At 30.4% G+C, this 23,987-nt stretch overlaps 10 protein-coding genes and 1 non-coding gene across 11 annotated transcripts; 7 read left to right on the top strand and 4 right to left on the bottom strand.

Moving 5' to 3' along the window:
* Nucleotides 1-1,372: 1,372 nt before the first annotated feature.
* On the bottom strand, nt 1,373-3,103 carry SCDLUD_004694 (sugar porter family MFS transporter; the record flags this gene model as incomplete). Its single annotated transcript, XM_046081360.1, has 1 exon — nt 1,373-3,103. One exon carries the CDS (start codon nt 3,101-3,103, stop codon nt 1,373-1,375), a length of 1,731 nt encoding a protein of 576 aa, XP_045933192.1.
* Nucleotides 3,104-4,230: 1,127 nt separating this feature from the next.
* On the top strand, nt 4,231-5,589 carry TRM11 (tRNA (guanine-N2-)-methyltransferase; the record flags this gene model as incomplete). The annotated part of the gene is made up of 1 exon (XM_046081359.1): nt 4,231-5,589. The coding sequence occupies one exon, from the start codon at nt 4,231-4,233 to the stop codon at nt 5,587-5,589; it is 1,359 nt and encodes a 452-aa protein (XP_045933191.1).
* Nucleotides 5,590-5,633: 44 nt separating this feature from the next.
* On the bottom strand, nt 5,634-7,238 carry SCDLUD_004692 (conserved putative sulfatase; the record flags this gene model as incomplete). Its single annotated transcript, XM_046076919.1, has 1 exon — nt 5,634-7,238. The coding sequence occupies one exon, from the start codon at nt 7,236-7,238 to the stop codon at nt 5,634-5,636; it is 1,605 nt and encodes a 534-aa protein (XP_045933190.1).
* Nucleotides 7,239-7,895: 657 nt separating this feature from the next.
* SCDLUD_004691 (uncharacterized protein) lies at nt 7,896-11,258 on the bottom strand (the record flags this gene model as incomplete). Its single annotated transcript, XM_046081358.1, has 1 exon — nt 7,896-11,258. One exon carries the CDS (start codon nt 11,256-11,258, stop codon nt 7,896-7,898), a length of 3,363 nt encoding a protein of 1,120 aa, XP_045933189.1.
* A 517-nt stretch (nt 11,259-11,775) lies between these two features.
* SCDLUD_004690 (uncharacterized protein) lies at nt 11,776-13,017 on the bottom strand (the record flags this gene model as incomplete). Its single annotated transcript, XM_046076918.1, has 1 exon — nt 11,776-13,017. The coding sequence occupies one exon, from the start codon at nt 13,015-13,017 to the stop codon at nt 11,776-11,778; it is 1,242 nt and encodes a 413-aa protein (XP_045933188.1).
* Nucleotides 13,018-13,767: 750 nt separating this feature from the next.
* On the top strand, nt 13,768-15,597 carry SCDLUD_004689 (arginine--tRNA ligase; the record flags this gene model as incomplete). The annotated part of the gene is made up of 1 exon (XM_046081357.1): nt 13,768-15,597. The coding sequence occupies one exon, from the start codon at nt 13,768-13,770 to the stop codon at nt 15,595-15,597; it is 1,830 nt and encodes a 609-aa protein (XP_045933187.1).
* Nucleotides 15,598-16,419: 822 nt separating this feature from the next.
* On the top strand, nt 16,420-16,515 carry SCDLUD_004688. The gene is given in 2 exon segments: nt 16,420-16,457; nt 16,470-16,515. It is a non-coding gene; the product is annotated as a tRNA-Ser (tRNA).
* A 373-nt stretch (nt 16,516-16,888) lies between these two features.
* On the top strand, nt 16,889-17,467 carry FCF1 (rRNA-processing protein FCF1; the record flags this gene model as incomplete). Its single annotated transcript, XM_046081356.1, has 1 exon — nt 16,889-17,467. One exon carries the CDS (start codon nt 16,889-16,891, stop codon nt 17,465-17,467), a length of 579 nt encoding a protein of 192 aa, XP_045933186.1.
* Nucleotides 17,468-17,844: 377 nt separating this feature from the next.
* On the top strand, nt 17,845-18,831 carry YNG2 (histone acetyltransferase YNG2; the record flags this gene model as incomplete). Its single annotated transcript, XM_046081355.1, has 1 exon — nt 17,845-18,831. One exon carries the CDS (start codon nt 17,845-17,847, stop codon nt 18,829-18,831), a length of 987 nt encoding a protein of 328 aa, XP_045933185.1.
* Nucleotides 18,832-19,201: 370 nt separating this feature from the next.
* On the top strand, nt 19,202-21,397 carry YPP1 (Ypp1p; the record flags this gene model as incomplete). The annotated part of the gene is made up of 1 exon (XM_046081354.1): nt 19,202-21,397. The coding sequence occupies one exon, from the start codon at nt 19,202-19,204 to the stop codon at nt 21,395-21,397; it is 2,196 nt and encodes a 731-aa protein (XP_045933184.1).
* Nucleotides 21,398-21,727: 330 nt separating this feature from the next.
* Nucleotides 21,728-23,944, top strand: PMT6 (dolichyl-phosphate-mannose-protein mannosyltransferase PMT6; the record flags this gene model as incomplete). The annotated part of the gene is made up of 1 exon (XM_046081353.1): nt 21,728-23,944. The coding sequence occupies one exon, from the start codon at nt 21,728-21,730 to the stop codon at nt 23,942-23,944; it is 2,217 nt and encodes a 738-aa protein (XP_045933183.1).
* Nucleotides 23,945-23,987: the final 43 nt, after the last annotated feature.

The raw sequence follows: 23,987 nt of genomic DNA, 5'->3' as shown, positions 1-23,987 counted from the left end.
TTTTTTTTTTTTTTTTTTGTGGGAGATTCATTTAAAAATAATACAAATGGAAGTTAAAAACAGCAACAAAAACAAACCATTTTTTTCTGCTTTTCCCCGCACACCTAAAAATATTTAATTTAAATTAAATTAAAATTTTTTTTCTTTTTATTTTTTTTTTTTTTTTAAAGCTTTGGTATTTTTATTTCTTGTCAAATAGAACGCACACAACTGGAAAAAATATATATATATGTTTATTTTTATCCAGCTAATTCTCATCTAAATTATTCCAGAAATTCATATCGAGGGGGATATATAAAAATTAATAATCATCAACCTGATGTTGTTCTATAACTCAGAAAATGACATACAACCATTTTTTGTTGTTTATAATTCCTCACTTTAAGCTTCAATTTATTTTCGCCATCGCCATTAGTTAGTTTGAAAATATCATCCTAGAAAAAAAAAAAAAAAAAAGAAAAAAATCGCTCGATATTTTTCTTTTTTCAATTAAATTCAAAGAAATATTCCGATGCCCAAAATAAAAATCGCTCGTGGTCATAAAAATAAAAATATGTATATTTTGGTTTAGGTTAGTTTGTGCATCTAACCAAGTTAACAACGGTATAGCGTAAATGAAGACCACATATAATTAGTTTTTGGTGAATTATAAACGCTTGATGATCATTTTTACACAATAATGACAATTTTAAACGATATTAGAAATGAAAACCCATCTTAACAAGGAAATTACAACATAGTTGTAAAAATAATTATTAGTCAAGCAGTTAGTAAAAACTCTTAGATCGAGTTAGATGACTTGTTAATAATTCAGGAAGGATACAGTTCACTGAAAAAGTTCATAAAAGAAAAGGACAAACCACCGTTAAAAAAAAATTCTGGATTTAAAGCACAAAAGAATGTGACAAAAAAGTGTTTCTAATCAAAAAAGTCATGTTTCTAAAATAACATATGTTCTGTGTTTATTATATCCGGTTATACATTTAAAAAAATAAATGTTTTAAAAAAAAAAAAAAAAAAAAAAAAAAAAAAAAGTCTAAAATTATAAGCACCATATTAAAGTTTTTTTTTAAAAAAAACCAGAAAAGCAGTAATTAAATAGAAAGGTGGTAATGGTAACAAAGTATATGAAAACATTAACTGATGTATACTGGATTTGGTGATATCAAATATTCTCAATGTATCAAAAGCCTTATATATTATCAAAAATATAATTAATAAAAATTCATCACCAAAAAAAAAAAAAAAGAAAAAAATAGAATAAAACAAAATAGAAATAAAACAGAAATAAAATCAATTTAGTTAAAATAATGAGGGTAAAATATTAATTGAAATACTAGTATCAATCAATTTCAGTACTACTTCCTCATTCTCAGAAGAATCTCTTCAAGCCCTTCTTTTCGTCATGTTTCAAGGCTTCGGCATTGTACTTGGCGCCTCTTCTGGATGCTGGAACCCATGAAGCAGATTTCCATGGTAAAACACCTTCTAACCACATATCGTTGACTTCTTCTAAACTCAAACCTTTGGTTTCTGGAACAAAGAAAAACACGTAGAAGAACATGAAAACTAAACATCCCATGAAAACATACCCATAGTAGAAATTAATGGCAGAAGTGATAAATGGTGTGAAAAATGAAATCAAGAAACCCCAGATCCAATTGGCAGCAGTGGCAAGAGCCATACACTTGGATTTAACTCTCAATGGATAAGATTCACTAATAACAACATATGCTAATGGGGCCCAGGTAGTAGCAAAACAGAAAATATAGAAACATGTGAAAACGATCATACAGTTACCGGCACCTTTACTTGAAATATCCTTATGGTTGGCGCCCTCTGGCCATAATCTTGTGACACCAACAGATGCGAAAACAACCATACAAGCTGTCATAGTGGCTGCGCCCCATAGTAAACAAGTGCGACGACCAAAACGACCAACAACCCAAATACCGACAAATGTACTGAAAAAGTTAACAACACCAATAACAATGGATGTTTGGAATGAATCAGCTAAACCAACAGCCTTGAAAACAGTGGTACCGTAGTAGAAGAAATAGTTATCACCTGTCAATTGTTGCAAACTTTGTAACATAATACCCATAATTAATCTTTGGAACACCTTAGTCTTAGTAGAAAACAATTCTTTGATGGTGGCATTACCAGCTAATCTTTCAGCTTCAACGCCAGCCATGATAGCATCAATTTCAGTTTGAATTGATGGGTCGTCAATGGAAACCTTGTTAACTGCAGACATTGATCTTTTGGCATCTCCAATCCTATCCTTTTCGCACAAGTAACGAGCAGATTCTGGGACGAAAGTCATACCACCCAACATGAATAGAGCCCAGGCAAACGATAAACCTAATGGAACTCTCCATTGCACTTCGTTACTGTAGTTCTTAGTACCGTAATTAGTACAATAACCTAAAAAGATACCCAAAGTAATCATCAATTGGTAACATGCAACCAAAGTACCTCTTAAATGTTTTGGAGAAGTTTCACCAATCATCATTGGTGACAAAACAGAAATACCACCAACACCTAAACCAGAAATAATTCTACCAATGAAATATTGATACCATTTGTTAAAAGAACAGATTTGGATAAGAATACCAATAACATAGACAACAGTAACAGCCATCAAACCAATTTTTCTACCATACATATCACCTAATCTACCTAGAGTGATACCACCGATGGCACAACCAATATTGAAAATAGAGACAATTAAACCAGTTCTTGCATCACTTAAATAGTATGTACCAGTGTTATTATTATATGAACCAAATCTTCTCACAAAATCAGTCTGGGCAACAAAACCAGAAATGGTACCAGTATCCCAACCGAAAACGTAACCACCAAAAGCAATCATCGCACATAATAAGGAAACACCGACATATGCTGAAGCTGGTTTAATTGGAATATCAGGTTTTTCAACAACACCTTCATCTTGCTGTTTTTCGAAATTATCATTAGAGACCTTATTACTTGGGGTAGACAATTTTGAAACTTCATCTCCGATCACAGAGTTATTATCTGTATTGTTTGATGTATTTGCCACCTCATTAATTGAATCAACATTTTCTAAACGATCAGTCATTTTATGTGTATATTTATATGCTATACTACTCTTTTTGTGTGTATTTTAAATATATATGTACTAAGTTATATTTCTTTTGTATATTGGTTATCCTATGTGAATATAATCGTGTGCCAACACCTAAGAGGAAATTAAGAAAAGTAGAAGGGAAAAGGAAATAAAATAGGGGAAATAGAATAGTAAAGAAATGTTAGAAAAGAGAGTTTCAGAAAGAAAGAAAAAGATTATATATTATAATAGAATATGGTAAAATAAAATAAAATAAAATAAAATGAAAACAGCTTTATTCTGTTCTCTTTATATACCATTTTTTTTTTTTTTTTTTTTAAATTTAATTCTTCTTTTGCCATCAACTTTTTTTTTTTCCTTTTTGTCCTTATTATTAATAATTATTTTTCAGGTATTTGTTAGAATCAATTAATATATAAATAGCATATTTTATAAAGGGATCATTATTATTAGTATTATATTGTTATTGTTGTTGTTGTTGTTGTTGTGTAAAATACGTAATTGTCATAATACTGTGTGGCTGGGGGGGGAGAGATGACCTTGCTATTTGTACTATTTATTTTTTTTATATTATATTTTAAAAAGGGATTATAAGTTGCTAATTATAAAATGCACAGCCCCGCGTGACAGCCCTGCGTGACATCCCTGCCAGAGAAAATAATTCCATCTGTTACATTTTCTTTGACATGCACGCCAAATGTAAGAAAATACTTGTACTATTATTAATTATCCCTATATATATTTTATTTTCGTACAAAATATCAACAACAAAATTATTATTCACGTGACAAATATTCAAGTAGTAACATCTTTTTCTTTTTCTTTTTTTTTGGAAAAAAGTATCGGACACCTATGCTATTCGGAAAGTACAGTCGTTTCTTTTTTTTTTTTTTTTTTTTTTTTTTCCCTCTTTTCTTTTCTTTTCTTTTCTTTTCTTTTTTCATTGCCCAGAAAATAATAAAAATGAGATGGCTCTTATTAACTCCATTCGTCATTAACATATATAATATCATAAAAACAAAAAGTAATATATTACACTCACCCTCCGCCATACTCCTCATCCCTTATATCCCCTTTTTTTTTTTTTGCCTCTCTTTCTTTCTTTCTTTCTTTTTTAAATGCCCAAATATCTGCTATTTTTAGTTCAACAACATTTGAATTTTAGAAAAGCAGAGCTAGAATCATTAGCCGATTTATACAACATCAATCTAGATTTCTCCACCTACTCCGATGACTCCCCATTTTTTATTGTAGATTTACCCAACGATGAAACAGCTTCTAAATTAGTGGAGAGATCTATATTAAGTAAAGGCATATATGAGCTATATGCCCAAGATAAGAATTATGAACTTTTACATTCTAGACTATCCGAAAACAACAAAGTTTTAGATGAAATTGAATCGGCATATAAGAGTTCTACCTTTAAATTTGATTTCCAATATTATGGTGGCAAAAAAAAATACACAAAATCCACTCAGATTAAAAAAATTAATGAATTCACGTATTTACCGTTAAAAGGTACAATTGATTTACGCTCCCCTCAGGTTACATTTACCATTTTAGAATATTTCGAGATGTTAACTCCACAAAAATCCAAAGATGAGCCATCTCAGATATTTTTTACTAGACTAGTTAGCCCAAGTTTAAGAACACGGGGTGATACTATATTGGATATATATGCTTTAAAAAATCGGCCGTTCAGAGGCACTACTAGTTTCGAAGCTGAATTATCTTTAGTCACCTGTAATATATCTCAAGTCAAACCTTTTTGTTTAATGTATGATCCATTTGTTGGTACCGGTAGCTTTTTGGTCACTGCTGCAGAATTTGGCGCTCTTTGTTTAGGCAGTGATATAGATGGTAGAATGATTAGAGGCAATACTTTACGAACACCGAGTACAACGACTAATGATGTAGCTAAGTACATAACCAATGGTATTAGCCAAAATTTTGAATATTATGGGAAGTCTCTTCAATTGCTTGATGTAATGACAATGGATTTTACACATAATGCGTTAAAAAGTGACTTGGTCATAGACTGTATAATTTGTGATCCACCATACGGTATCAGAGAAGGTATCAAAGTCTTGGGCTCAAAAGTTCCCAATAAAATTGATCCAACAATAATAAAAGATGGTGTTTTGGCATATTTGCACAAAGATTATATTCCAACCAAAAAACCTTACAGCTTAGATTTATTATTGGACGAGTTATTGGACTTTGCTTCACAAAGATTAAGCATTGGCGGAAGGTTATGCTTTTGGATGCCTACTGCTAATTCGTGTGATATTGAAACCATTATTCCGCTACACAAAAATTTAGAATTGAAATATAATTGCGTACAAAATTTCAATAAATGGTCTAGAAGGTTACTATGCTACATCAATAGAGGTAATAACTACAATGGCCCTTGTAACATTGGAAAAACAAGAATAAACGAAAATTTTAGAGATCAATATTTTAAGGGGTTTAATTGAATATATATATAAGTTTAATGTGTAAAAAAAAATATGGGAAAAAATCACCTTGAAAAAACTTCTCCTGGTTTGGGCAAATTGACTGTTTCTCTTCTTTTGTCTGTATGGAATGGTGCATGATCACTGGTTTTAAAAAACCACTCCAAAATCTTGTCTTTGAAAAAGGTTACTAAATCCTGGTATTCAGGCTCATCAATTAAATTATGCGCTTCTTGTAGATCCTTTTTTCTGTCATATAGTTCGTTTTTGCCCTCATACAACCTATAGACAAAATTGTATTGAGCATTTCTACAACTAACAACTCTACCAACAGTAACTAATTCCTCATGTTGTAAGCCAGCTTTTATATCATAAGGATATGATGCAAATTCAATGATTGGCTCTTCGCTTTTTAAAAATCCACCTTCAGTGAAAACAAATTCCTTATGGTTTTGATTGCTGCTACCGGTCAATAATGGAACTAATGATTTACCGTTGTGTGGGTATGGATATTCATCTAAGCCGGCAAATTGAAATAAAGTAGGTGCCAAGTCAACCATTTCACACAAAGAATCAACAGTAGTATTTTGAGAAATTGCAGGTCCTGCAATAATTAGAGGTTCGTGTACTAATTGTTCACTAACTCCGCTAGGCCATTTTTCAATTAGTTCGTGGTTTCCTAAATATTCTCCATGGTCGGTACAAAATATTTTAATTGTAGAACTATTAATTGGTTCATATTGCTCAATTTTATTTAAAATTCTCCCCAATTGATCATCGATTCTACTAATCATTCCATAGTAAACTGCGCCAACTTCAGCCCATACTTCATCTGGTAAATTGTTTAGACCATGTTTAAATCTTAATCTTGACATATATTTTGGCTCATATCCTGTTTTTTCAGAAACCCTTAGTGGTTTGGGTATTGCGTGTCGATCATACAAACTGTAATATGGTTCTTCTACATAAAACGGACAATGTGGGAAAATCAATGGTAAGAATAACACCCATGGCTTACCACCTGTTAAATCGGGATTAGAATTTAATTTGTCCAACCAAATTTCAGCGCTTTGGATCACGGCTTCATCAAAATCAACTGGAGGATCTTTCAAAGAGGAATCTTTTTTTCTCTCGCCCAAATAGTATAACCTGCCCCAATCAACTTTATGTTTGTTATCATTGGTAGCAAAGTTTTGAATTTGTTTAAATTGAGCGATCATGTTAGCAAAAAAATCAGCGTCAGGCTCAATAATATTACCATATTCATTTAAACTCAATTCAGAGGCATTGGCACCAAATAAGTCCCCTCTTTCGCCAATGCTGACTATAAAGTATCCATTGTTTTTTAGAGTCTTGAAGAAATTATCTTCCCAAGGTTGTAATAATGTAGTTAAACCCCTATGACCGGTTACATGTGGGTATTTTCCAGTGACAATCGATGCCCTACTTTGAGAACATACAGAATTTTGCAAATAGCAATTGGTAAACTTTACACCTTGAGATGCCAATTTATCTATGTTCGGGGTCCTAATTACTGTGTTGCCAAATGTTCCTACACAACTATAGCTTAATTGGTCAGGCATAAAAATAATAAAATTGGGACGATGGAAAATGTTTTCACTACTAGACATGGCACTAATATATTTATCTTTTTTATTTGAGTTAGACATAAGTATATATAAATATTAATTGAATTTTTACTAATTATTTGATAATTCGTATTTAGGTTATTATATACATTTTTTTTTTTTTTTTTTTTTTTTTGAAAAAAATCTTTATTAAATGATCATTATTTACTTATTCGTTATCGTGTCTTTCCAAGATAAAGTAAAAGTGAGAACTGTGTATAGCAAATAGAAGAACAATGATTTTAAATGAATTGTAATGATTGTTTAGGACTCAAATATACATATATACGTATTAAGGGAAGTTACATCCATACATACAAAAAGTCAACCAAACAAAAGACAAAATAATAATTTAATTGACTATATCATCAAAGTAAAATATAACAAAATCTAATCCAACTTTACACACCACACACAACTTTTTTTTTTTTTTTTTCCACATTTTTTTGTCCTTTAACAAAAGAATACGCTTAATAGGAAAAAAAAAAAAAAAAAAAAAAAAAATTGTTTATGTTCTAAATATAAAAATTACATTCTTACAAATTAATCTCAATGTGACATATTATAAATTAAAGCCTCCAAAAATAAATATAGTATGAAATAACACACTTACAAACACCTATAACAAATGTAAAAAATAAATTACACCTTGCTAAAAGCCTAGATACACATACAAATATATATATATATATATATAAGCTATATATTAGTTTTGTCATTATTTTCTTCAAATAACTTTTTAAATTCCTCCAAATCCACTAAACTATCTAAATCTAAAGCTTGAGAATCAAATTTACCAAATTCTTCCAATAATTTCAAATCATCAAATGGGAAATCATCTATTAGACCTGGAATCAATTCAGAAACCATTTTATCACTTGATAATATATTGGGCAGTGAATCATCAAAATCATCTGAATTATTAAATGTATTCTTTGATTGATGTTCTGTATTCTTTGAAAAAGGTTTCATTTTGTCCCGATGGGTATTGTTTCTAGCATCATTATTACCATTACCATTACCATTATCAGAATTACTATTTTCAAGATTCCCAAAGGCAATATTATCGTTCCCATTGTTATTTTTATATTCATAGAGTCTGTTTTGTAAAGGTATTGAGTTTTCTAGTAATTTCAAAACTTTCAAACAGACAGTAGTATCCGCAATGGTGTTTTTGAAAAATTTATTTTTTTGTCTAATGGAATGGAAATTCCAATTAATAACCAACTCATTAAATTTTTCACTTAGCATAACAGCACCATTAGTTAAAACTGTATTTGTGTTTCTAAAATTTTTATGTCCATATAACCCCAACAAAAATTGGAACATCACGTTAAACGTAGCGTTTGGTGGATAATAACTTAGAAACTTTAAAATGAACCTCAGTGTAAGCAATGACTTATACCCTTGAAAATATTTTACTCCTATTTTATTAAATAAAATGGATCCCATTTCATTAAATATTTTTAGGCATAATTCAAAAGTATTAACATAAATATTGTTATTCGCCTCTGTTTCATTCTTCAAATCAATAGCACAACAACACCTTAAAGAAACAGACGAAAACATATAACAACACCGTTCCACTATAACTTGCACCAGTCTATTTAGTTGGAAATTGAATTTATACAAAATATATTTTTCATATTTGCCTGATAAATAGTCATGTGATAAATTACAACATGCAACCAACTCTTCTAAACATTTAAGTAAGAATTCAGACGCTTTTGCATGATCTTCCTTTTTAATTGATTCATAATGTAAAAAAATCGAATGGTAGAGTAGTAATTTACAACTCCTAAAAAGTAATTGTAATTCTAAAATTTTGCAGTTAATTAAGCTTACAACAATTTGTTCTTCGTTAATTTCAGATCCGCCGTTTTCCTTTTCCTGTTTTTTGTCACATCGAGGGATTATTTTCAAATCTTCAATATTAAAGTTGTAATAATCAAGGTAATATTGTACATCATTCATAATTTTTAAAATACTAGAAACTTTAGGCACATCACGAACCCTATTTACCAATGCTATCATACTAGCCAACAATTCTTCAATATATTCCGAACTATCAGTCAGTTTGCAAAAAGTATTTTCTAGCAACTCAGAATCATTGGATGGGGGCGGAGCAGGAATTTGAACATCTGTATCTACTAGACAATTTAAAAAAATGCTAGTATTACCACTTATTATGGAATGTCTTCTATTCATGGATACAAGATGCCACCAAAGTTTCCTAGATAAGTACAGTTTCCTCTCATCTTTATTTTCAAAATATGAGAAATTGGAAGGATCCCGATTTAACCCCATAGTATATGCCATTTGTGCAATGGTAGTATTTACTATAACACCTTGAGTGAAATCTACACCATCTCCGTCCTCCGGTGAAAATAAAGTGTAGTATTTTAACAACAATAAGGCTTGTAGAAGAATTATTTTGGTTTTTCTGAAAATTTTAAACCGGGATAAACATTTATTTGCCAAATAAACACTGTCCACACTTATTGCGTTCTGTGTAATGTATTTTTTATCTTTAGAACTCATTTTCAATTGTGTGGATATGGAAATAAATGCAAATCTTAAAACCAATAATAATATAGCTACTCGAGCCAAATCAAATGTTTCTTTAGTCTTAAGATGTATAACTTTCCTATTATCTTCAGTGCTGCCGTTATAATCTCCATCGCCATTTCCGCCACTGTTTCCCTTCTTCTCTTCATCCCATACAAGTATTTTATCTATTTCATCGGTAAATTCATTCTTGTCTAAAATTGGAAGATGCGGGTAAACATATTTCCAAAAAATGTCCAAATAATAAACAAGTACCGACTTCCTAGGTAATAATTCAATAATTTCGCTTTTTAAATAATTAGTTGTATTTAAATCCAAATGATTGTTGCAATAATTGCCTAGTATATTAAATGTGCTGAATCTTTTATCCCTTTGCTTTGAAAATTCCTTTAAAAGGGCCTTTTCCTCAAGGGAAGGTTTATCATTATTCAATAACATTGTCTCTACCATAGAATGAGGCAACTTTTTATCTAACATATTCTTATCCTGAGATGAATTAGCGTTTGAACTACCATCCGGATTACAGGTTTCCGTATACCTATCATCCTGGGTATTATTTTTGTTGCTGTTACTGGTAGCATTGGCATGTGGTTTCTCTAATAATTCTATATACCATTTCCTAGCCATGTAGTACTTAAATATTAAAGAAATATAAACATCCTTGGAACACATAGAGGTAGTAGTTAACGGCTTAAAGTCTATATCTGTGGAGCGTTTTGATTCATAAGAATCATAAAAATCATGGAAATCAATTATATCATTATACCTAAAATTTAGCAAGTTTGGGTTATTATGATTGGGGTCACTACTTCCGGTGTAGGGATCACTTTCTGAATTACTTATTGAGTTAAATGGGTCACCTATATCCGTATTATTATGTTTATTTTTTAAACTTTGAATTTCTTGGCTTAAAATATTTAATTTTTCGCAAATAATCTCAAATTTTTCTTGCATAAATTTTTCCTGGTTAGTAGAAGAAGAGTCATTATGAAAAGTGCCTGAGGAAACACCAGCAAGGTTGGCAGTAGAATGTACGCGTGGTGATGTTTCCGATAGTGAAGATCTTTTACTGGGGGATGATTTTGTTGTCATATCATTTTCTTCAGGACTTTTACTCTTATAAGGATTAGAATTATCATCCCTTTCCTCATCAAAACACTCTATTTGATTGTCTATTGCCCATTCTGGATGTGCATAAAAACAAAATTGAGCAGCATTGCTTTTAAGGCAATTTCCACATGCTGGTTTCTGTCGATCACATTTTATTTTTCTTTTTTTGCAATTCAGACAAACAACCGTTGTTCTCCTTCTTTTGCGTTTGTTGTTATTGGTGGGGGTTTTGTTCTGTACGCGATCATGGTGCATATTATTTGACTGCAGTAAAACTTTCCTATCTCTATTGTCTTCGTTATTGGCAGAATTAGAGCCAACAGTATTTTTCAGTTGGTCATCTTGTGGTTCTTTTGAATTTAAGCTTGAAATGGATAAATTCATTTTGTTAAATCCATACGTATTTGTGCATGTATATAGGCAAGTAAATAGATAAACTAAAAAATATGGGGAAAAAAAAAAAAAGATCCCCCTCTCACTTTTATAACACTTTTTTAGTACAATTAACAGTACGGTATTTGTGATGGCTTACAAATGACCAGATCTTTATTCTTAGGTATTTTTTTTTTTTTTTTTTTTTTTTTATGAAGTAAAGGATAATTTGTTCAAAGTAATAATTATTAAGTCAGATTTTTTTAATATTTTTTTTTTTAAATTTTTTTCTTTTCTTAGACCTTGTCGCATGATGCTAAGATTTTTTACGTAATACTTACACTAAAACAACGCCCTATTTTTTTAGTTATACCTGAAATCATTTTTATATTCAACACCATCACACCAAATCATATCACTGTTATTAATATCAAGTTACTTTCAAATGCTAAATACTATTCATTTGAAAAATAAGAATCTGGAATTTTAGACTAACTCGTTCGATTACATAACATGCCTATGTAATTTGTTATCTATACATATGGTACTCACTTATTATATCGAAATTGTTATTAATAGCTATATTAGATGGTCTAGTGATATTATCATTTATTATTATAAGTTGCTTTTCTTCTTCATCATTTTCCTTCTTCTGTTTTAATTTGTTGTATTCCTTTTGTTCATAACTGCTTAAAAGTGTATTCATAAAAACAAAACTATATTGTAACAATTTTTTGCTATTATTTAATAGTAGTTCTTTATGATATAATTGTGCTTCTTGCTCCTTGGGTGTGATTTTCAGTGTATATTTTGTACTAGCATCCAGTTGAAGTAATTCATCAATTTGCTTTTCTAAATTTTTTAATTCAGTTAAATATAATAATCTTAAATGATCATCATGACCTTGATTCTTAAAGTATTTTTGTTTATTAATATTATCGCTACTAACAACATCACAATTATTGTTACTATTTATGCTGTCAATGGTTGTGCTACTTTCAATTTTATATTTTCTATTATTATTATTATTATTATTATTATTATTATTATTATTTTTAGTATTGCCTTTACCTTTTAATTTCTTTTTACCTTTTGGCTTATGCTTTGCCAGCTTTGATTTCTTTACTTCCTTTGTAACGTCAAACTTTTTTTTTATGGTCTGCTGTGCATTATTTCCAAAACTATAATAATCGTTTTGTATAATTTTTCTTTCTTTTAATATTTTACTAGTATCTATTGGTTTAATATTTTCTTTATTTTCATTTGTATAGATACTGAAAAAGTTATCAAATTTATTATTAGGATTGTTATTTGCCCTATTATGGATATTAGAAGTTTTTGACATTGTGTTCAGAAACATGTCGTTTTTATTATTTGTATTGATTATTTTATCTTTTTTTGTAGTAGTACTATTAGATTTTTTGGCACAGCAGATATTTTTATCGTTATATCTGGTATTATTGAATTTGGAGTTAGAAAGTAATTTATTACCGTTATTGTTACCGTATACACCATCAAATAATTCAAGTAATGAAGCTCCTAAAATATTCAATTCTGTATTATTATTACCATAATTATTATTTAAATATTTTTCATATTTTTTTGAAGAATCGGACAATATTGGAGCTTTATTATTGATGACGTTTTCTGTTAATTTTTGCTGGGTTTTATTTTTGGGAGTAATTTTTGTAGTAGAGCTTTTATTATGAAAGGTGAAATTATTTTTGATTTGATCTATAAAGCCAATAGACCCATTCATTAGTGATTCCATCTTCTTGTATGTTCTTGCTAGTCTAGGTTAGGTAAGTTTCTATTTGTATTTTGTTTATTTGATAGTGTATATTATCTATTTAATAGTTTTTAGATGGAAAAAAGAAAAAAAAAACAGATTTCAAATGTTATTGAGTTTATTACAAGTTAAAATATTGGTTCTATTTGATAAATATTTGTGTCACTGGCACTTGATAAGTGAATTTCGTTTTTTTTTATTTTACAAAAAAAAAAAATAAAGGTATGCCGAGATATTGTTTTTGATGGTAAATTCGGTATCTAACCCGAAACGAGATATATTTATTTGGTTAAGATCAAGTGCACTCTGCTTGATGTCGTATAGAATGATAATAAAATTGTAAAAAAAAAAATAACTTTTCTTTTTCTTTTTCTTTTTCTTTCTTTTCCTTTAAATTTTTTGGTTTTTTTTTAAAAAGGTTTGGAAAATTTTCTCTTTCTTTTTTCTTTTTTTCCTTTTCACTTTTTGCTACTTCTCATTATGTTTTTAGATACACTAAATTAAACATTATTCACGTTCTTTTGATTTTCTTTTTTTTTCTTTTTTTTTTTTTTTTTCTTCAAATGAATAAAATCCTTTAAATGGTTAATGTTTTGGTTTAAACCTAATTTTCCATTGTTTTCCATTAGGAAAGTTATTTATTCTTATCATCCAAAGTATTGGTACCCAAGCATAATAACAACAAGATTAAAAGTCAATATTAATATTGCCAATAATAGTAAACATTATAGTATGAGTTCTACTACTACCCAAAACATCACAACAGCTTTATCGAAGCTAAACATTCAAGAACCAACAGTTTACGAAAACTCTCATCCAGATGTCAACGTTGTTGATTTAATGAGAGACTACATCACCCAGGAATTACACAAAATCTCTGGAATTGATGTTTCTTTGATTTTCCCAGCTTTAGAATGGACAAACACATTATCTAGAGGGGACTTGTTAATCCCAGTCCCAAGATTGCGTGTTAAGGGCAAAAATCCAAAAGATTTGGCTGTAGAATGGGCTGAAAAGTTCCCATTGGGCGAATTTCTATCTAAAGTTGAAAGTAATGGTCCATTCCTTCAATTTTTCTTTAATCCAGAATTTTTGTTCAAAATTGTCACTCCAGACATTTTAAAGAGAAAGGAAGAGTATGGTGCCGCTAAATTGGTCGAAAACAAAAAAGTGTTGATTGAATTTTCTTCCCCAAATATTGCTAAACCTTTCCATGCAGGCCATTTACGTTCTACCATTATTGGTGGGTTTTTATCTAATCTTTATGAAAAACTAGGCTGGGATGTTATTAGAATGAATTATTTGGGTGATTGGGGCAAACAATTTGGTTTATTAGCTGTGGGGTTTGAAAGATACGGCAGTGAAGAAGCCTTAACTAAAGATCCGATCAATCATTTGTTTGAAGTTTATGTTCGTGTTAACAAGGATATAGAGGCCGAAGATGCTTCTTTACCAGAGTCCGAGTCAACCAATGGTAAAGCCCGTGCCTATTTCAAGAAAATGGAAGATGGCGATGCTGATGCCTTAAAGTTATGGGAAAGATTCCGTAACTTATCCATTAAAAAATATATAAACACCTATGCTCGTCTAAATATTAAATATGATGTGTATTCTGGTGAATCTCAAGTTCCAAAGGAAAAGATGGAAAACGCTCTAGAAATTTTCAAGGAAAAAGACTTGATTCATGAGGACAAAGGTGCTTTATTAATTGATTTGACTAAATTCAACAAAAAATTAGGTAAGACCATTGTTCAAAAATCTGACGGTACTACTTTGTATATAACCAGAGATGTTGGTGCTGCTATGGATCGTCATGAAAAGTATAAATTTGATAAGATGATTTATGTTATTGCTGCTCAACAAGATTTACATACAGCACAATTTTTTGAGATTTTGAAACAAATGGGGTTTGAATGGGCCAAAGACTTACAGCACGTTAACTTTGGTATGGTTCAAGGCATGTCTACTAGAAAAGGTACCGTTGTATTCTTAGATAACATTTTAGAAGAAACTAAAGATAAGATGCATGAAGTTATGAAAAAGAATGAGGAAAAATATAAACAAATTGAAAACCCTGAAGAAGTTGCCGATTTGGTTGGTATTTCTGCTGTTATGATTCAAGATATGCAATCTAAACGTATTAATAATTATGAATTCAAATGGGAAAGAATGTTGTCTTTTGAAGGTGATACTGGCCCATACTTACAATATGCTCATTCTCGTTTAAGATCTGTCGAAAGAAATGCCAGCAATATCACTGAACATGATATAGTTAATGCTGACTATTCCTTATTGACCGAAGAAGCTGCTAACACTCTAATTCGTTTGTTAGCACAATATCCAGATGTTTTGAGAAATGCTTTGAAGACTCATGAACCGGCCACTGTTGTTACTTATTTATTCAAATTAACTCACCAGGTATCTTCTTGTTATGATGTTTTATGGGTTGCTGGTCAGGAAAAACCATTGGCTACTGCTCGTTTGGCCTTATACAGTGCTGCTCGTCAAGTATTAAACAACGGTATGCGCTTATTAGGGTTGACTCCGGTTGATAGAATGTGAAAAAAAAATAAAAAAAAATAAAAAAAAATAAAAAAAAATAAATCATTTATTGTAAATTTATATATACACTATCAATATCCCTATGTATACATAATACGTAAAAAAAAAAAAAAAAAAATAACTTCATCTGCTTTAGAATAAATCAGTGAACAAATCATCTCAAGAAGGAAGCTCTCTTAACAGACGAGAAACAAACCTTGGAAAAAAAAAAAATAATGCATATGACAAACAAGAAAATGAAAATAAATGATATATATAAAGAGAAATCAACCATGAAATTATTTGATCAATATATAAACTATAGTTTTATTAGTTCAGAATATATAAGAAAGATCAAGCGACAAAACTATTACATCTGTCTTGTTATAAATAAAATATTAAATCAGTTTAATAACTATATTTCACCATTTATATGGTGTGCGACGATATTTACTTCGTGTCGTAATATGAAACCAAATGAACACATATTACAACCGAACATACGGAGACGGCCGCAAGAAAAGATTAATGGAAACATTAGAAAAGATTAATAGAAACATTAGAAAAGATTAATAGAAACATTAGAAAAGATTAATAGAAACATTAGAAAAGATTAATATGAACATCAAATATAAATGTGAAAATAAATCATATATAAAGAGATGATTTATTATCGAGTTATTCATCAAAAGTATTTAAGTTATAGTTTTAAATAATCTTTATTATATATTATTATTATAATATGTAAAGACCAAAATAGAACAAGAAATTAATTACCATAATCCGAACCCGTAATTATTACAACTAATCCTGAGTTACGCTTACGATACTTCGTAGTTGACTGTCCCAGTGGCCGAGTGGTTAAGGCGATGCCCTGCTATTTATTTGATGGTTAGGCATTGGGTTTTACCTGCGCAGGTTCGAATCCTGTCTGTGACGATATTATTATAGATATTTTTTTTTAATTTTTAATTTTTAATTATTATTATTTTATAGTCTATGTGTTAGATGGCTCATTGATTACTTTGACAATTACAACAATTGTTATAGTCGCCTTTTTTTTTTTATTTTTTTTTTTTTTTTTTTTTTTTATTTTCCTTTTTTCTTTATCTTTTCTTCTCTTTTCTTTTTTTTTTCTATCTTTTCTTTTTCTAACTTTAAATTGAAGTATTGTTGTTACCTGTGATGAGAAATGGAAAAGTAATTTTTTTTTTTTTTTTTCTTTTACTCTTTCAAAAATATTTGATTAAATCATAAATAGACAAATAAACATTAAGAACCAATCCAGACCAATAAAAACCAAGAATCAGCCATGGGGAAAGCTAAAAAGACGAGGAAGTTTGGTTTAATGAAGCGTACATTAAATAATAAAAAAGATTTAAGATTAAAAGCCAATAAAGAAGTATTATCGAAAGATAAAACGAAAAATGATCCAGAATTAACCAGAAGTGTACCACAAGTATCCAGCGCATTGTTTTTCCAATATAATCAAGCCATAAGACCACCATACCAAGTGCTCATAGATACAAATTTCATCAATTTTTCTATCCAAAAAAAAATCGATATTGTTAAAGGAATGATGGACTGTCTTTTGGCCAAATGTGTCCCAATGATTACTGATTGTGTTATGGCTGAATTGGAAAAATTAGGACCTAAATATAGAATCGCCTTGAAATTAGCCAGAGACCCAAGAATTAAAAGATTAAGTTGTTCACATAGAGGTACTTATGCAGATGATTGTTTAGTTCATCGTGTAATGCAACACAAATGTTACATTGTAGCTACTAACGATGCTGCTTTAAAACAGCGTATAAGGAAAGTTCCTGGTATTCCATTAATGAGTGTTGGTGGACATTCTTATGTTATTGAAAAATTACCAGATGTTTTTTAATATGATATAATGAGGAATATGGTACTATTCTGTTATTTAATATATGCGGCATTTTTGTATATTATTTGTTTAATAATTCTATTTTAAAAAAAAAAAATATATATATATATATATATATATATACATCTTTCTTGCTTTGGATTGCTGGATGTGCAATTGATCTTTAGCATGGTCGTTGTATAATTTAAAAATAATTAAATGGCTGGAAAGCAAAAAGATCGCGATGTACGGTATTTTGTTATTATAGTTGGTACATAAATCGTGGCGAGCTTTATTTATTAATATATAAATATTTTTTTTTTGTTTGAAATTACCAAGACAAACAAATTCAGCATTAGAAATTAAAAATTAAACAAGAATAAAATCATTAAACAAACATGAATGATCCAAGTACTCTATTGGAACAGACCGTATCAGATATATCAAATTTAGAAGAGGAATTTAAATTCATTTTAAATGAACTTCGATACAAAGATAAAGAAATATTAGCTTTAAGAAACAACATAGAAAGCAAAGACCTTGTTCTACAAAAGCATGTTAAACAAAAAGATAATAATTCAACAACAGGAATGGCTGTATCCTCACCACATCCAAATGAACTACAGTTAAATAAAGAAATAGAAGAAGAATATAAAAGATGTCTAAAATTACAGGAACGGAAAAATATATTATCCAATACATTGCTGTACTTGGTATCCGAACATTTATCCACTTTACAAAAAGGTATGGAAATATTATCTTCTGATGGATTATTAGCAGAACCAGAATTCTCTATTAAAGAAGAAGAAGAAAAAGAACTGGCAGCAACTGCTTTGCTAGCAAAGCGCAATGGTGTGATGGACACAGAAGATGAGATGGATAGTCGTTATCGTCAAAATTTATTAAATGGTAGAAGTAATAGTGGCAAAGCGTATTCAGACTATTCGGATTACGACGAAACTGATATCACAACTAGTCGGAAAAGGGGCTCATTGAAGAAACAAGTGAAAGGGGATAGGAAAAAGCACAAGAAAAACACGTCCACTTCATTAATGAGTCAACAACAAAGGCCGTCTGGCACTTCTTCGCTGGCAAAAAAGATTAAAAGTAATGGGAATGCAACAACGCTGTTACTGGATGATGCTCTATTTGCTGGTGGATCGGGAACAACAGGAATAAATGGGCGTGATGAGGAAGATGATGATAAGAAATTGTATTGCTTTTGCCAAAACGTTTCCTATGGTGAGATGGTTGCCTGCGACGGTGAGCATTGTAAATATGAATGGTTTCATTATGGGTGCGTAAATTTGACTGAACCTCCAAAGGGGAAATGGTATTGTCCCGAGTGCAAACAAGAAGCTTTGAATAAAAAGAGAAAATCTTGAAATAAAAATGTGCTGAAGACTAACATTTTATTAGGAGAATTATAGATTATTAAACTATTTTGGGCATTTGGAATTATCACATTGGGCTCTTTTTAGATTTGGGTCATCTAATATTATTTTTACGTTATTATGTAATATTTCGTAGAAAACGATATATGAACTTGAAGCTTTTTTTTTTTTTTTCTTTTTCTCTTTTCTTCTTTTCTTCCCCTCAATAAAAAAAATCTTGCTTTTGCTAATTGAAAATTAATATAAAAACATACATTCACTAGAATAGCTTATAGGAGTAGAAAAAGAAATATATTAAACACACATAGGGTTTGATCCAATATCTCCAAAACAAAAGCAAGCTATAAAATATTATAAGCTAATGACCCAAGAAAAGATACATGATGTTATTGAAAGAGCGTTGGAGCTAATCTTACTAGGTTCACAACCTCGTAAAACAAATGATTTATTAATGGACCAAGTCTTAGATTTATATTACAGGCTGCATTTCCATATTTTGATATTAAATGACAGTAATAATCAAGATTACAATAATGTTTTTAGTGTCATTTTATCTGAAACCATGCGCTTATTTGACGAATTTTCTCACGATACCGTCACTATCACCAATGACTCAAAATTAAACCAATTACCGAGAATAATTTTAACCAATATCCTAGGTATATGCCACTTTTATTTGAATCAACCAAAACAAAGCTTTGATTATTTATCCGACACCAATCGTAATATTGATTCAAAAGGCCTAACAAGAATTTTTCTTAGGTTTAAAAGATTGTTAGATTTAGAAAAGTTTTATTATTTGTCAAAGCTACAAAAAAATACATCATCTACAAATAATAATGACGGAATTTTTAATGATATTCCATTGAGAACTGATTCAATGAGTTTGTTCTATTTCAATCGAATTTTGCTTGACTACCCACTGAAAGTGAGCACTAACAATCTTATTTCGGTTTACAACGGCGTATTAAACACAACTATTAAAGAATCGCAACTATTGGAGGTTGGACACTCAATAATAAAAAATATAGAGTTCCCTCAGGCGAATCAATCAAACGACCATAAATTAGAACTTTTTTTTGAAATATTAGGTGACTTTTTCGAAAAAACTGACAACATCACCAAGGGTAAAGACTGGGAAGCCTTTTTTATTGCTGGATATGAAAAGACTTTCCATAGTATTAGTATCTCATACGCAGCAACGATTTTTTATGGTAAATTCACTGATACAGGCACCAACACTATTCATGATGGGAAAAAGAGATCTGAACTGAGTTTTGTGAATTTTTTGACATACAATAAGAAATATTACGAACTAAATGAAAGAAAATACTTGGATATTGTAGCAATAATTAATTTGTATAAGTTTGTTTTGGGTAATACAACAATTTTTAGTAAAGAAGAAACAAAACGCAAATATTCTTTACAATTATATGATTTATTGTGTGATTTCTACGAATACTACAACTTAGAATTAATAACTGCTGCTACAACTCACCAAGAGGATGAAGTTGGCGAACTAAAACTCAGATCAGAATACATTGTTTTGCCAGTTTTGTTATCTTTAATTCTAATATCTTCCTGGCGTTCACTTTATTTTATATTCTTCAATGATGTAGATTCATTTATATCTAAAACACTATTGGCCTACTTGGGGAATGCTATATCTGTATCTTCTGCCATTGAATCAAACCTAGACTTATATTTTGAGTATGCGTACTGTCTAGCAAGACAGCAATGCACCACAAGTTCAATAAAGTTCCTAAAAACAAAAATATTGAATAAATATCCGGAGCATAGTTATTCAAGCTGGCATCTGTTATGTCTGCTAGAAAGTGTCCAGGAAAACAAGGAAAATTCTTTTAAAATTGCCTGCTCTGTATTGGAAGCCATGAAGGAAGAGCAAAATAAATTAACTTACAGGGATAAATGGCAATTTATGCAGTTGAAATTAACCCAGCTAAGCTTGGTTCATGAAATGTTTGGCGTCAAAGATGCTTTGGAAATGTTACCCGAAGTCTTTGAATTATATTCTAGTCTCTTTAATGATGATCATTCAAAACATTCCATAAAACATAGCAAAGAGTATCTTTTACAATACATCTGGTTATTTACTGCCAATTTGTATATAAAAGATGGTAGTGTACAAGATGCCAAGGAAGCAGTAAAAGAGTCTGAAGCAGTTGAAGGTGCTGATTTTAAGAATTTAAATCATAATATAGCTAAGGGCTATTTAAAAAAATCGTTGGATGAATTTGAAGCATGTTTTTATCATGATCCGGTAAACACAGAGGCATTGATAGGATTTGCTGAATTGGCATTTGAAACAGTTGAGGATGCTAAGTGCGATAATTCCTTGATTGCCAATCTATACTTAAGATTAGAAACTTGCATTAAGAAAAGTATAGCTGGATATATTTCGCCAGAAATATGGTGGTATTTATCGAAAATATATGAAAAATATGATGATCCTTTGTCCTATGAAAATGCACTATGGAATTGTGTTAAATTTGAAGAAGAAAGGCCTATTCGTGAATTAGATTTTTGTAAGTATTAATTAATGTAGTGCCATTATGTTTATTTTTTTTTTTTTTTTCGCTAGCATTTTCTTTTAATAGATAGTATTTAAATTGTTAAATCTACGTGCTTTTCTGAAAGAAAAAATATGGTTACAAATATTTTTTTTTTTTTTTTCTTTCTTTCTTTTTTTTTCTTTTCTTCTTTATTACAGGTTGTCCTTTTTACTTTCCATTCATAGAAATACTTTCGCAGTATTGTTTTTTTTAAAATGATAGAAACTAATGCTATTTAATTTCCTTTCCCTCAAGCATTGAAGTAAATCAATATATATATTCAAGGGATAAAACCTAATACCAACACGTACCAAATGTGTTCTACGGAAAAGAAGGATCCTTTCAAGGATGAACAGAAAAATATAAAAGAGGAAACTTTATACATTAATGAAGAAGAAAAAAGAGATGAGATACCTGAAAATAGAAGCGTTAAGAGGAATGTCTTGATCAAAATTAGAGATATTGTAGCCCCGCTTTTAATAACTTTTCTTTCCTTTTACCTAAGGTTTGATGGTATAGCCAAAAGTAGAAAAGTTGTTTGGGATGAAGCTCATTTTGGAAAATTTGGTGCACACTATATTAAACATGATTTCTACCATGATGTTCATCCACCTCTGGGTAAAATGTTAATCGGGTTAAGCGAATATTTGGCAGGGTTTAATAATACAGAGTTTAATTTTGAAAGTGGTGCCGTCTACCCAGATGATGTGGATTTTAAAACTATGAGACAATTCAACGCAGTGTTTGGTGCTTTATGTGCTCCAGTTGCTTATTTTACAGCTAAGGAATTAAATTTTAATAGCATTTTTACGGTTTATTTGATCAGTTTAATGGTTTGCTGCGAATTAACATACGTGTGCTTGAGTAAATTTATTTTGCTAGATTCTATTTTATTATTTTTCACTTTTACTACTTATCATTGCATGGTTAAACTATACAAATTAAGAAAAGAGCAATTGACAAAAAAGTGGTGGCTTTGGCTATTTCTGACGGGTATTAACATTGGATGTGTCTGCTCTGTTAAATGGGTTGGCTTGTTTGTTACTGCGAGTGTTGGTGTCTACACAGTCTGGGAATTATTTCAACATCATTGTGATTCCACTCTAACTTGGAAAAAGTATTCAAGACATTGGTTATTAAGAATTATTAACCTAATTGTTATTCCCTTTTTAGTTTATTTATTTTGTTTCAGAGTGCATTTTACTTTGCTATATAAATCTGGAGAGGGTGATGGCGTTACAAATTCATTGTTCCAAGCTAACTTACAAGGGTCTAAGATCGATGTCACAAACACACCAAGGGATGTCTACTTTGGATCCAAAGTTACCATCAGATCACATGGTTTGAGTCCAAGCTTGTTGCATTCACATATCCAAACTTATCCTAAGGGTTCAAACCAACATCAAGTCACCGGTTACGGCCACATGGATAGCAACAATGATTGGATTATTAAATACCCACGTTCCGAACATGGCGAAGAAAATTATGGGCCCGTTTATGATGGTTCTTTGATCAGGTTATCACATGTAAACATGGGATGTAACCTACATTCTCATGAAATCCCCTCACACGTATCTAAGGGTAACTTTGAAGTTTCAGGCTATGGTAGCGAAATTGTTGGTGATAAAAAGGACGACTGGGTTGTGGAAATTGTTAAACAATTGAAGCCTGGTGATGCAGATTATCCAGAAGAAGATCCAAATGTTCTTCATCCAATTTCAACCTACTTCAGACTAAGACATAAACAGTTGGGCTGCTATTTAACCACCACTGGGCTGACTTATCCTAATTGGGGGTTTAATCAAAACGAGATTGTTTGTAAGGATTCATGGATGAAAAAGGATAAATCGACATGGTGGAACATTGAATATCACACAAACGAAAAGTTACCGGCACCTGAAAAGCCTTATGTTGTCCCTAAGTCAAGTTTTTGGGAAGATTTTGTTTTAATCAATTATGCCATGGCGTCTTCGAACAACGCGTTGGTTCCTGATTACGACAAATATGACAATTTAGCCAGTGATGCCTGGGAATGGCCAACGCTGCATATTGGACTAAGACTTTGTGGCTGGAGCTCTATAGACATTAGATACTATTTGCTAGGCTCCCCATTCAATACATGGCTATCTACTTTATCGTTGGTCATTTTGGTTAATATTTTTATTGTGTCCTACCTTTTGTGGAAGAGGCAAGTTTTAAGAGTTGGCCAAGAGACCACGAGTGATTTTTTCATTAAAGGCATCATGCCTTTTATATCTTGGGCATTCCATTACTTGCCATTTGTAATTATGGCAAGGGTTACGTATGTTCATCACTATTTACCAGCTCTATATTTTGCTATGTTGGTTTTTGTCTATGTTGTAGATCTTTCTCTTGGAAAATTGAACAAATTTATTAGAGTTCCATTGTACTTATTATTATTATGTGGATGCTTATACACTTATTTATATTTTGCACCATTTGCGCAAGGTATGGAAGGTAATCCATCCGCGTATGCTTATTTGAAATGGCTTCCAGGATGGAAAATTTGATACTCATTGAACTTTAAGTTTATATATTATTATATATTATTAT

The sequence above is a fragment of the Saccharomycodes ludwigii genome, chromosome VI (assembly GCF_020623625.1).
Source record: "Saccharomycodes ludwigii strain NBRC 1722 chromosome VI, whole genome shotgun sequence".
Classification (NCBI taxonomy): Eukaryota; Fungi; Ascomycota; class Saccharomycetes; order Saccharomycodales; family Saccharomycodaceae; genus Saccharomycodes; species Saccharomycodes ludwigii.
The sequence above is the reverse complement of the archived record's forward strand: the minus strand, read 5'-3'. Positions and strand labels throughout refer to the sequence as shown.